Source organism: Lonchura striata, chromosome 2 (genome assembly GCF_050655825.1).
Source record: "Lonchura striata isolate lonStrDom1 chromosome 2, ASM5065582v1, whole genome shotgun sequence".
Lineage (NCBI taxonomy): Eukaryota > Metazoa > Chordata > Aves > Passeriformes > Estrildidae > Lonchura > Lonchura striata.
Window position 1 is genome coordinate 133,664,222 of NC_140704.1, and position 12,419 is coordinate 133,676,640.

A 12,419-nucleotide genomic window follows, 5' to 3' on the forward strand; every position below is an offset into this window, starting at 1 on the left:
TGGTTTTCTTTGACCTTTTCCAGGTCTATGATTTACAGCACCCTGCAGAGTCCCTGAACAGTGCTCCTGGCTGTGTCCTTATGGATGAGATGTGTCAGAGTGGTGGGATGGCCTCCTGTGGCACCCATGGCAAGTGTGTTGGTGGCTGGGATTTCTTTCGCTGTGACTGTTCCCCAGGATATGCTGGATTAGCATGTGAAAAAGGTACTGCAAGTTCTAGGGAGAAATTTGTGGTGAGGATCTGTGGGAACAGCATCAGACACTCTGTTCCAGTGTTCAAAGTCAAACTGCCATGACTGCGAACTGAATAGAATAATAACACCATGCTGTACTCTGGGAATGATTTAGATCTTCAAAGATGCAAAGATCCTACTAACTCTTGTTAAATAAAGATAATGTCACAGATGAGGGTTATGTTTAGAGCTGCTTTATTTTGCAGGGTAGGGAAATGGTTAGACAGGTTGTTTTGTTGTTTTTATCACAGCTTATTTCTGAGTGGTGAAAGGGGAAATGTTCTGCAATGTGTCTTTTTCCTCTGCTCAGGCTGATCACAAAATGAAGTTTAATGAACATGTGAAACCTGTGGACATAACCTTCTTGTTATCTTCAGATCCCATTTCCCATTTGTAAAATGGTGATAATTGCATTTACATCTGTCATTAGAATGAATTGCAAGTTGAGCAATGCCCCTAGACCACAGCAGTCGGTGTACATAGGGGCATAATATCAGTCTGTCTGCAACAAATATGTTATTCTGTACAAAGTCAGCATGAAATATGTATCAGAGAACAAAAGCTTCCCACGGTGAATAATGAAAACCTCAGAGATACTGTAAGAAAGTGGAAAATTTTAGTGCAATTCAAAAACTTTGGGAATAAATTATTTAACTCCTAGCCCGCATCCATATTTGGGGTATATACAGGGTATATACACTTGATGTTGCCTTTGTCCCCTCTATCTTAAAACCTTCATCAGCCAAGCAGGAATCAGAAGTGAGTGACAGATCTTTACTGGGACTTTACCTACCTCTAGGTATAAGGTACAAACAATGTGGTTGATCATAACAGTCTGTAAAGACCAGTGCCTCATAACTCTGGGGGCTTTTGTTGGAAGAGAATTATCCCCCTCAGTCCTGTAGTCTGAGTGAGCTACAGGTGAGGGTGAGCAGCACTGAGCAGCTGGAAAGGAGTGCTTGCAAGCTAGTGTTGGATCAATATGTTGGAATTAATGAACAGGACAATAGTGCATTACACATAATCCTTTCAGCTCCCTATGCAGGCAGCCAGACCCTTTCTTCTTTCTCCATCTGCTACACAAGACATAAAAAGGGTGACAGTAAGTTACCCAGTGGAAGCCCTGTCTTTCCAATGAGGGGGAGGACTGGAATTGTAACTGTCAAAGTCTAGGCCTGAAGCATTCACTGTTTAAGGCGTTTGAAATAACCAAAAATTGGTTAATATAGTAAAGCTATTTATATTGCAGACAGATCTACTGGTTTATAAACATCTGCCTGGATTTAAATCCTACTCAGTTTTGATTTTTTTAAAATACTGCTTCACAAGCCCAGCTGCTGTAGGGGTTCTACCCCTCATTACTGTGGGACAAACCAAGGTCTCAGAAAGCAATTGTTCAAAAGTCATATCCTGGTGTAGCAGAAAAACTTGGATTGGCACCAGCTTCTAATATATTGGGCTGCAAAATGCTGGTGTGCAGCTGGTGCTCTATGAATGACTGACATGCTCACAACAAGGAGCAAACTGCTGAGGACAGGAGTCTCTGGAGCATCCCAGGAAAACTCATGTCTGCTTATCAGCTAGAACCTGTAGCTGCAGAGACAGAGAATAAGAAAGGACTGGGTTAAGAAAATTAATGCTGGGGGAAGGGGGAACCTAGAGGAGAAAAGAAAATATCCTTTAAGAAAGGAAAGAGAGAAGGCAAACAGTAAAAGGAAAAGAGAGTGCAGAAATTAAGTCTCTTGATCATTTGATATTTCATGTCCCAGGAACCAAACTAAATTACTCAGGATGAGCCCCTGGATTTCTGCTTGAATAACACTGATGTCAGACAAGCTGTTGGTGACCCAGCATCTGTCCTGTCTATTAACTAACTTGAACTATCTCTTTATTTGGTGAAAAGAAGTTTCTTTTTTTCAACTAAGCTTGGTCCAAAAGAAATCTAGAGTTGCTGTCAGCTAATGAGACTGAAATAGGTGCCTTCTCTGCCAAGAGCATTAGGGCCTGGGCAGTTTAGTGGTGTTTGATTTCCACAGAAGTGTGCAGTGCAACTTCATCAAACTCTGTGCTGGACCCTGGGTTCTTCAGAGGGATAGGGAAAAAATCATTTCAGTGCATTTTCCCTAGTTAAAATAGTAAACACTAAGTTACTCTCCCTTTGTAGTTAAAAAAGTCCTGTGCCTTCCCTGAGAGACTTTCTCTTGTGCCAACTGAAATGGGAAGTAAAGTGCATATTTTCTAACAGTGGGGGTTTTAACCACGGAACTAAACTACTGAAGTAAACATCTGATTGGTTTTTTTGGTTGTTTTTTTGGGGGGTTGTTGGTTTTTTCTATTTTTCAGATCAATATGAGCTACTTACTGGAAAATATGCTTCAGATTAAAAAAAAAAAAACAACAAAGCAATTTGGGCACAGTGTAGGAGTGATTGGGTAGAACATATAGTTTGTAACAGGCAGAGTGCAAGAGACAGTATCTAATTGTCCCTTTCCTGCCTAAATTCTGAATCCTTGATCTGTTGGTTTTCTCTTAATTCCCTTTGAAGTGGGACACAGATTGCTTTCCACAATGCTTCATTGTATTGCCAAAATTCCTTAAGATCTAAAACTCTGACATTCAGAGCTAGTAAATTCTCAAAGAGCAGAAATCTGAGGCAACAGCCATTTCTGAAGTTTTCACTTTGATTTTGTGTGCTGTGCTCAGTTCTTCCAGAATGGGCTTTCGGAAGGGACAGCTGGATCCATTATGAGCCAAGGAGCATCCTCAACACTCGAAGCACGCGGATCCAGCTGCTGGTGCGCACCCGGATCTCCCACAGCACCCTGCTCAGCTTGGCCTCTGCGGATGGGAGTGGATACATCCGACTGGAGGTGAGCAGAGCTGTCCTGCTTGAGTGCTCCCAATTTGTCATGGAGTACCTCAGTGAGAGAAAAACATGTCATTTCTGAATAAAGACACTTGTTCTGTAATGTAATAAAGAGAAAGAATTTTCCATATGAGGGTAACTACTCTCATTTGTGCTGTCCTTCTCACTATTACTCTTTCATAGCATAAATTCTAGTTTGCACTGCCTGTAAAATGTCCATGTGATGCATGTTAATGAAGAATATTGCTCTGCTTGTCCTGCTTGCTTTTTCCCTTGGCTTCTCTCTCTGCCTGTCTGTAAAACTTGCGTCTACATTATTGTTGCTGTTGAAAAAATCTGTCTGGACTATACTAGCCAGAGAGAAGCTAATTATTCTAATTGAAACAGGAGGGTCAGCTGGGAAGACTTAGAAGTAGATATCAGTAGGGAGAAGACTGATTAAAGAGTTCATGTGAATTAGAGTTGATAAATCCTGCACCTGCAGTTTTCTTGTGGTAACTTTTATCTCAGAATAAGACACTTAAAAATAAGAATTTCATTTCCATTTTAAAACCTCATCCATTTCTTGAGGCAGAACTTTGTAATAACATTTAGAAGTGCATTTCTGTTATTAAAGGTCTTTATTATCTTCTTCTAGGTGTTTGATGGTTTCTTTAGTGTTAACTTCAGTTTGGGTGACAAAAATCACTCTTTGAGAATGAGAACATTACGTATAAACAATGGCCAGTGGGTTCTTTTGACCATGGAGCGCTACAACAATGAATTTACCCTGCGTGTTAACAGTGGAGGAGGTGATCAAGAAGTCACCTCTGTCTTGGGTGTGAATAGATGGTTTGAAATGGATTGGGCAAGCATCGTGCTAGGAAACCGCCTTCCCAGTCATTCAGAGAGTGATTTCCAAGGTAAGTGATCTGATGGATTCCTAATTGGGGGGGGGGAAGTTTGAGTGTATTGGATAGTCTAAAACCCAGGTAACAATTCCCATATGGACTACTATGCCCTTCCTTTACTAAGGAATTCAATGTTCAACCCTATGTGCTATTGTATCTGGTTCTAAGTGAAGACATGAGATTTCCTGTAAATATTAAAAAAAATAGCACTTCCATTTTTTGTTTCATAGAATCATAGAATGGGTTGGAAGAGGTCCTAAAGATCATCTCATTCCAAACCCTCTGTCAGGGGCAGGGCCACTTCTACTAGGTAAGGATTCTCATACCTCAAGCAGCGTACTCATGGTGTGATCTTCACTCCTGTTTTTGCCTTGGAAGGATTTAAGGAACAGGCAAAACAACTCTTGGCAGGAGGAGAAAAAAACAAGGCAATTTATGGTGCTCTCTCCATTTCCTAGGGTTGAGTGCTGAGACTTTGAGATTGTCATTCCACAGGAAGACAGCTTTTTCCATTCTGCTGCTATTTATTCAGACCCACTTTTAAGATTATATCTTAAATCTAGATTAATTTAGTGGAGCTGTTCTGATTCATAGCACAGTTCTGATGAACTCTCCTAAAATAAACCCAAGGAGTATAAGGATATTTTTGAAAAATGTTTTGAGTTTTCTTTAATGCTCTAAGTTCTCCTGCTTATGTGCTGGGGGCTAGGCTTGGGGTGGGGAAGTAGCTAACTGAATGTACTCTTGTGCTTGCTCCTCTGCTTTGTTGCAGGCTGTATGCGTGATGTCCAGCTGGATGGTCAGCCACTCCTCGTGGAGGGCAGAAGCACAGAGTTTGGATTAATTTTGAGGCGGCAAGGGGTCACCATGGGGTGCCATTCCAGTGCCTGCAGCAGCCAGCCCTGTTACAGCCCCTTCCTTTGTGTAGACCTTTGGAGAAAATATGAGTGCCGGTACATGAAGCTTTTGTTTTCATCCAGGGATGGCTGGGAAGCTCTTTCTTTCCACCTTTGACCAAGCAACTTGCTTATAACAGTGAAATTCCCTGTGGCTGCTAGCAAGAGAGAGCCATTCTGAGGACAAATCCTTCTTTCCATCTCATTTCCTATCATGGATTAGACTTGCCTTTTTCTGCAAGTTTGATATGGAACCTAATTAATCCACCTTTTTTTTAACATGATGAGAAAATCACCAGGAGGCCAGTGAGAAATTTAAATGTCCTTTAATGAAAGGTGGATTGCAAAAGCTTTGGTCTGTCCTCTGCATGAAAATACTAATATAGAGTATATATACACTTACAGTGTATATAGACAGTGTGTGTGTATACACACATAGATATATACATATATGTATATAAAATACATATATTTATAAATATATATATGCATATTGCAAATACAATACATATTTACATATATTTCCTGTAAAATTTGAAATTAGTAATTCTTTGCATGAAATAATGAGACTTTCAAAATTAGTTTGTCCCAAAAATGGATTCTAGAATTGGCTTCCCAGGGCCAGAGCTAAAATCCAACAGCTGTTATCCTACATGGTTAGTTTCTTGGAGAAGATTCACTATTTCAAGAAAAAATTCAAAATATTTATTAAAATATGCAAATCAAAATACAGGCATTTCTGCTTAAAAACCCCTAACATAAATACGTGCATGACTGAGAGGAGGAGTTGCTTGAATTCTTGGAATTCTGACAAAATTTGGCACTTGTGAAGTCTAGTGATTCTTTGCTAGAAGAAGCTGTGAGATGGTTTAAGTGTGCCTGGGGACACCATTCTTCAGACTGCTTCTGAAAGAACAATCTGACGTCTCTGCCATTTTTTTCAGTAGAATTTCTTCTTTGGATTGCAGAAAGAAAGTCTGTGACCTCACACTGTACCTCCAGGGCCTCTCCAATTACATGCAAGAAGAAATCAATCCTAAAAGACAAGACAAGTCGTTCTGAGGAGGTTAATGATATTTCTCCCCAGGTTCCAAAGGAACATTACTAAACTTTTACCATGTGCTCACTAGTTCTTTTCCTATTGATCACAGCTGTCCATTTTCTTTTAGGGGTTTTGATTAGAACATGGATGTAGAAAAACAGTTAGTCAGAAAGTCTTTTAAGGAAAGAGTGAAGCTCTTCTGCATGTCTTCTGGATTAGGAAACCAGAACATGTGTTCATGTTTTCATAAGTCTATTAGCTCACTAAGTTAGACTTTGCATGCATTTCAAACTTTCAATGTGGATTTGTGGTTTGCTTGAGAATAATTAAACTTTAAAGAAACAGTAACAAACTTTGCACAAAACAACATACAGCTTCAGATGCTTTGCTTGCCTGTAAGATATCATTTGCTTTGGTTGTGCAGGTGCCCAGCTGGGAAAGTAGAAGTGACTGACACCCTTACAGGGCTCAGACACTGTACCTCATCCCCTTGTGGACACTGGACCTGTAGGAATGGGGGTACCTGTGTGGCTCAGTCCCAAGACAAGACTATCTGCCAGTGCCCTGAAGGTTACAAGGGAAGATGGTGTGAAATTAGCCAGGTGAAGGCTGGAAGACCTGTTGGACTAAGCTCTGGCTCTATTCTGGCAATCAGCATGTGCCTCCTTGTCTTCCTAGGTAGGAAATCATGTACCCTTTTTTCTTATTTTTAATCTTGTACCTTGTTCCACTGAATTAAGTCTGCTTTACCTTTGAGTGTTGTGATCAGTGTTTCACCTTTTCTGGACATCACTATTGGAGGAAGCTAAGAGACAGACCTCAGCACATAGTTACGGTTTACTTGCTTTGAAGACAGTTCTAGCAAAGTTAGGACTTTTCTCTTCCAGAGTCACTTACTTTCAATCCTTTTCCATTTTTGTGGGCGCTTCTGTGTGCAGCCACATCCATTTGAAACTCCCACCTGCCCTGAGCCCTTACATTTATAGTAGGTAGGTCTTGTAGCTACATATGTTCTTCACATATTAGGAAGGAAGAGATCTAGAAAGTTCATGGTCTTAAAAGGCAAGCCTCATTAAAAGTGTGGGCAGAGAGAGACGTTCACAGTGTGTCCTTTTTCAGCTGCACTTTGGCTGAAAAATTAGTAACACCATAAAACTGTGTTCATGTTAATAAACTGCACAGACAACTCATAATAGCAAAGACTCCATGATTATATTACACTTGTAACCTTCATTAAAACAGTGGTTTACTTACTTTGGGTATCTTATTTACTCAGGATTGGTGAAAGGCCAGAGATTGGCCAAAATGCCTTCTATTTAAATGGATTCCTTTAGGTAAGTAAAATACCCTTTTAATGAAGTTTATGATGTAATATACATAGATTATTCTTTACATTCATGAATTTTAGTTGTTTATATATTAATAATACTCATTTTTTACCTGCAAATTTAGTTGTCAAATTACAAGTTGATTTAATATCTCATACTTGTTTATCATGCAACATACTCTGTCATACATCATATAACAAATATGTGTCTTTATTTCTTCTAGCACTCTTGGTTTCCTACACAGTGTGGAGTCAGTGGGGAAGTTCAGGGTTTCGGAAAGGAGGAATTTACCACATTCCTGAAGAGCGTGAAAGCTGGGAGGATGTTAGAGAAAATGTCTTCAATTATAATGAAGAAGGAGGTGGAGAACGTGACCAGGTATGATGCAGCTTCAATCCAGCTTTGCAAATCCAACATCTCCTCACTTTCGTGTCCCAGACCTTTTAGTTAACCTATTATCAAATTGGCTTTTTTCTTCTTTTTTTTTTAATCCTGAAGTCCTCTTAAGTGAGAGGCTTTCACTTCAGCCCCGTCTGTACCTTTAATGATGCTGGTCGTGTGTGCCCACTTTAAAGAGAGCTGCTCTGGACACATCATTGTTGATTTAGCTGAAAACAAAGAGATTTGGTACAATCTGAACTTAGTCCTCTGAACTAGGGACACTCTTCTTCAGCTTGTAGAAAACGCACAGAATGCAGTCTTGTGTTGCCTTGTGTTGTAAAACATTTTTTGAATCAGTTTGTTTCTGAGTTGTTTCTCTCTGATATCCGCATTCTCTTTGTTTCCAGAATGCTTACGATATAGATGAACTGAAGAAACCTTTCCATAAGATTCCTCGCTCCTCCTTGCACGCAGCTGCTCCACACTCCAGGACACCAACTGACCCAAAAAGAGACTCATTCCCAAACCATTCACATCAAAAACAATCAATATCAGCTGTTACCAGCATCCCAGACTTCAAGGAATATATTTCTCAAATCATACGGGATGCAGACAATGATCTGAAGAGTCTTCCAGCTGACACTATCCATTTTTACTGCTTGGAAGGGCAATGCTCTCTAGCAGGGAGCCTTAGCTCATTAGATTCCATCAGTGGAGATGAAGATCTAAATTACAATTGCCTCCAAGAGTGGGGGTCAAAATTTGAGAAGCTTAAAGAACTCTGTGCAGTCTCAAATGAAAATTTGTAACTGGAGCTAAAGGAACTTGGCACATTGTCATGACATACAGACATTACTTTTAAAAATGCCCTTTTTTATATATAAGTTACATCAAGTAACTTACATGATACAGGTTTTTAGCTACACTAGCACGATATACTCACTTTTCCCAGGAGCAATAATCTGAATAATCTTTTTATATGCACTGTACAAAGTTATTTCATTATATAAGTGCAAAGACTTTTAAACCATGAATTTTCTTGAAAACTTTGGAATGTAGGATACTTATAGAATAGTATTATAATATCCTTTTTTATTTGTGTAGACCTCAGTGACTTAATAGAATTTTTCTGGATGCAAGAACTTGAATTATTTTCTCCCTAGTATTAATGTGAAACCTATCAGGCGGGTAACAATGTATAGGGTATTCTTTTATTTTTTTTATTAAATTAATTTTAGACTGTGAAATAATTATTATCAATGTTAAATATAAAACATTTACAATTTCTGGTTTCTTGTCAGCTTTTATTGCATCCTCCTAAACTCTGCTCTTCCGTGACATGACACACATTGCCTCACTCACAGGCTGCCCAACTCTGTGGGACTCTTTCTATCTGACCCTTTTTCTAATTACCTGTACCAAGAGGAAAAGAGTAGCAAGATCCCATATGTGAACATGAAAATTTGTGACAATTTTACACTCTTAAAGGCAGTTGTGAGACCCGGAAAAAGCTTCTGTTCAGTAAACTTTTATGTCCAACCTTGCTTTTCACATGGAACTCTTCTTCAAAGTCTGCAGCTGGAAAACAGAAGAGCTGATAGCAGGTGTGAAGACAAGCTAGAGGGGCATCCAGGCAAAAGCTGGAATGAAATTGTTTCAATCAACACAGTCATTGTAAAAATTGGGATCCTCAAAACAGAAAGCATGGGAAACCTAGTTTCTACTCCTTTGCCCCCTCCTGCTCTCTAAAAAACGACTGGTTTTAGTATGGAAAAAAGGAAATCAGAAGCTTCTGAAATCTGATAATGACTTGAACACTCATTTCTGTGACCATGGGTAAATCACCTTGTTCTTTCCTTTTCCCTCTTAACCTCTCTGAAGCTGAGCTCCCCTCTTGGGCAGCTCCCAGTGCATTTGGTGATGTGTGAATGTTAACAGGCTTACAGAGTGCTTGTAAGCTCTGAAGCGCTAACAGTTTTTTAACTGTTTTCAACTCAGTGAGATTTTTTAATTACCATGATACTCAACATTTGTTTTTTTATCAAAGTCTTGACACTTGCTTTGATTTATAATTAATGTTTCAAAATTAGATTTTTCATCACTCTTCACCATTTTACTTAGCATAAAGAATGCAAATGTAAATTAGTTTCGTACCTAGAGGGAAGATTTTGATACTATTAGAACAAATTGTTTACATCAAAAATGGATTGAACAAAAATACCATGTGAATTGAATGAAACAATTTGCATTCATTTAATAAAGTTATTTGTGTAGATGACACTAATATTTATTAGAAATATTTGGAGAATAAGTCACCATGAGCCACTCCTTCATGCCAAAACCTCACATGGCTGGGCACTGATTGTTCTTACGAAGTCATAAAAAATAAATATGGTGGATGTATTAGGATGCATTTGCATATAACCACATCTTGTTTAATGTAAATTTTTCCTCCTGTATAAAGATATATGTGTAGTGTGGTAAGAAACTACAACATTTCTTACACCAAGGGATATTAACATATGTGATTGCTGCAAACAAAAACAGCTGAGCCACAGAACTTCAGTAAGGTGACTCTTCCAAGTGTTGAATTCTCACAACGTTTTCATGAAGTGGATATACATTTTTATTGCTCTTTATTAAATTGCGTCTTCTAAACTTGGTATCAAGTAAAGTTTAGCATAATTATTGGTAAAATGTCTCTTCCAAAATAGACTAATTTGAACAATGTGCTAAAAAATCATACTAACAGACTGTGATGTCCCTGAGGGTTATTTTGTAATTCATATCTTGAAACTGAATATTTTACATTTGGATGCATTAAATAACTCAGGAAAGCTGAAGCAGTAGTTAATTTTTCCCTCAAATGGCTGAACACACAAAGTAACATGCACAACAGAAGATAAATTGCATTAAACTCAGGACATGTAATGGACTTCTCTCCTCATGAAAGGTGAGGAAGAAGAACTTTCCTCTATCTCCTTGGATCACTTATAGCAAAATGCAAAATGCTCATAGCTGAGAGCCACACATGACAGTTCCAAGAATCACGCCATTTGCCTGAAAGTATGATCCAAACACTTCTTTAACTGCCAGGCTTGGTGCTGAAACCACTTCCCTAGGTAGTCCATTCCACTGTCCAATCACCCTCTTAGTAAAAAACTTTTCTAGTACTGTAATATTGTTGTATGTAATTATATATCTACATTGCAAACCTCCTGTGCAGCCTTTGTGAACTCTAGTGAAATATTAGAGAAACTCAGCCAAATTACTGAAATAGATAAAAGCTTCTGCTAGTCATCTTGCTTCTCCCAGGATATGTATGTTCTAAGAACAGGGATACCTGAAAAGCTTCAGAATCAGATCCTGGCTAGTTGCAGTTGAGAGAGTGGCACAGTCAGATATGGACTGTCATGCAAATACTGACACCTCAATAACATTGGAAGATGGACAGATGGACATGGAGCAAGTCCAGAGGAGGGCCATGAAATTGATAAGAGGACAGGAGCATCCCCCCTATGAAGACAGGCTAAGAAAGTCGAGCTGTTCAGTCTGGAGAAGAGAAGGTTCTGTGGATACCTTATAGCAGCCTTTCAGTGTCTGAAACGAGCCTACAGAAAAGCTGGAGAGGGATTCTTTGTCAGGAACTGTAGTGATAGCACAAGGAGGAGTGGGTAAAAATGGAAAGGGGAAATTTAGGTTAACTATTAGGAAAAACTCTTAACCTCGTGCATAAAAGCCACATTATGAAAAGCCAATGTCCATAAAGGAGGCAGAGAAGCCCTACAATTTTATTTTATTAAAGGGAGAGTCCACTAGGCCAATCCCTCATGGGGTCTCTTGAGGTTTTGGAGGATGCAGCCTCCTTTTATCCTAAACTCCCAACCACCTGTAGCCCTCTTTGTTTTCCGATTGGCTGAGGTACTTGGAAGGTACAGCCTTCCCAAATCACCTACCCCATATTCCCCCAAAAACATGTATTTTCATTTTCTCCTAACATTCGGAAGTTCAGACTCTCTGGGTTCTGCAGATCCACCAAAAGTTCAGACCATCTGGGCTCTGCAATAGACTTAGCACAGCTGCATTTCTCCTAATACCCTAAAGTTCAGGAATTCAAAATGCCTGGTCAAAACACCTGGGTTCTGTCACAAACCTGCACCGCTTGATGTTCCTAAAGACCCATTTCAAAGACAGCAACACCCATTTGTCCTAAATCTCCTAATTCTTCTCATCAAATGATTTGTAAAGACATGAGCACCTACCTTTCCTACCAGGTGGAACAGGGTGCCCAGGGAGGCTGAGGATGTCCCAGTCCTGAAGTGTTCAAGGCCAGGCTGGATGGGGCTCTGAGCAACCCGGCCTGGCAGGAGGTGTCTGTCCATGGCAGGAGAGGCTGGGACTAGATGATCCTTAAGGTCCGTCCCAACCCCTTAACGTTGTGCGATTCCATTATTTAAATCTGCCTCCATGGATCAAAGTCCTAATTTCTTTACCCTTCATGAGGCATTAGGGTGTGCAGGGGCAGCAGCACGGAGGGTGAGCCATTTATCGGCCTGAGCGCTCACAGGGAGCACAGCGGGGACAGGACCGCATGGACGCAAAGGCAGAGGGACAGCTGTGGCGTGGCAGGGGACATGCACCGAACCAGCGACTTGGGAAAGAACACCACCGCCTCCGTGAGGGAGCCGGCCCCGCGCAGCGCCGCCCGCGGCCGCTCTCCCCGCGCGCGGCGGGCGGGGCCCCGCGCGGGCCGCCTCCGCGGGGCGCGGCCGGCGGCCATCTT

General features: G+C 40.3%; 1 protein-coding gene across 1 annotated transcript in view; it reads left to right on the top strand.

The window, feature by feature from the left end:
- The window catches only part of LOC110477470 (neural-cadherin), a 54,589-nt gene extending 44,110 nt beyond the window's left edge, over nucleotides 1–10,479 (top strand). Inside the window, exons 27-33 of the mRNA XM_085572359.1 lie at nucleotides 24–204; nucleotides 2,937–3,103; nucleotides 3,737–4,001; nucleotides 4,762–4,942; nucleotides 6,352–6,605; nucleotides 7,479–7,633; nucleotides 8,044–10,479. Of these exons, the coding sequence (XP_085428485.1) occupies nucleotides 24–204; nucleotides 2,937–3,103; nucleotides 3,737–4,001; nucleotides 4,762–4,942; nucleotides 6,352–6,605; nucleotides 7,479–7,633; nucleotides 8,044–8,445 (1,605 nt within the window). The 3' untranslated portion in view covers nucleotides 8,446–10,479. The remainder of the gene's footprint in view (nucleotides 1–23; nucleotides 205–2,936; nucleotides 3,104–3,736; nucleotides 4,002–4,761; nucleotides 4,943–6,351; nucleotides 6,606–7,478; nucleotides 7,634–8,043) is intronic.
- The last annotated feature ends 1,940 nt before the right edge of the window (nucleotides 10,480–12,419 follow it).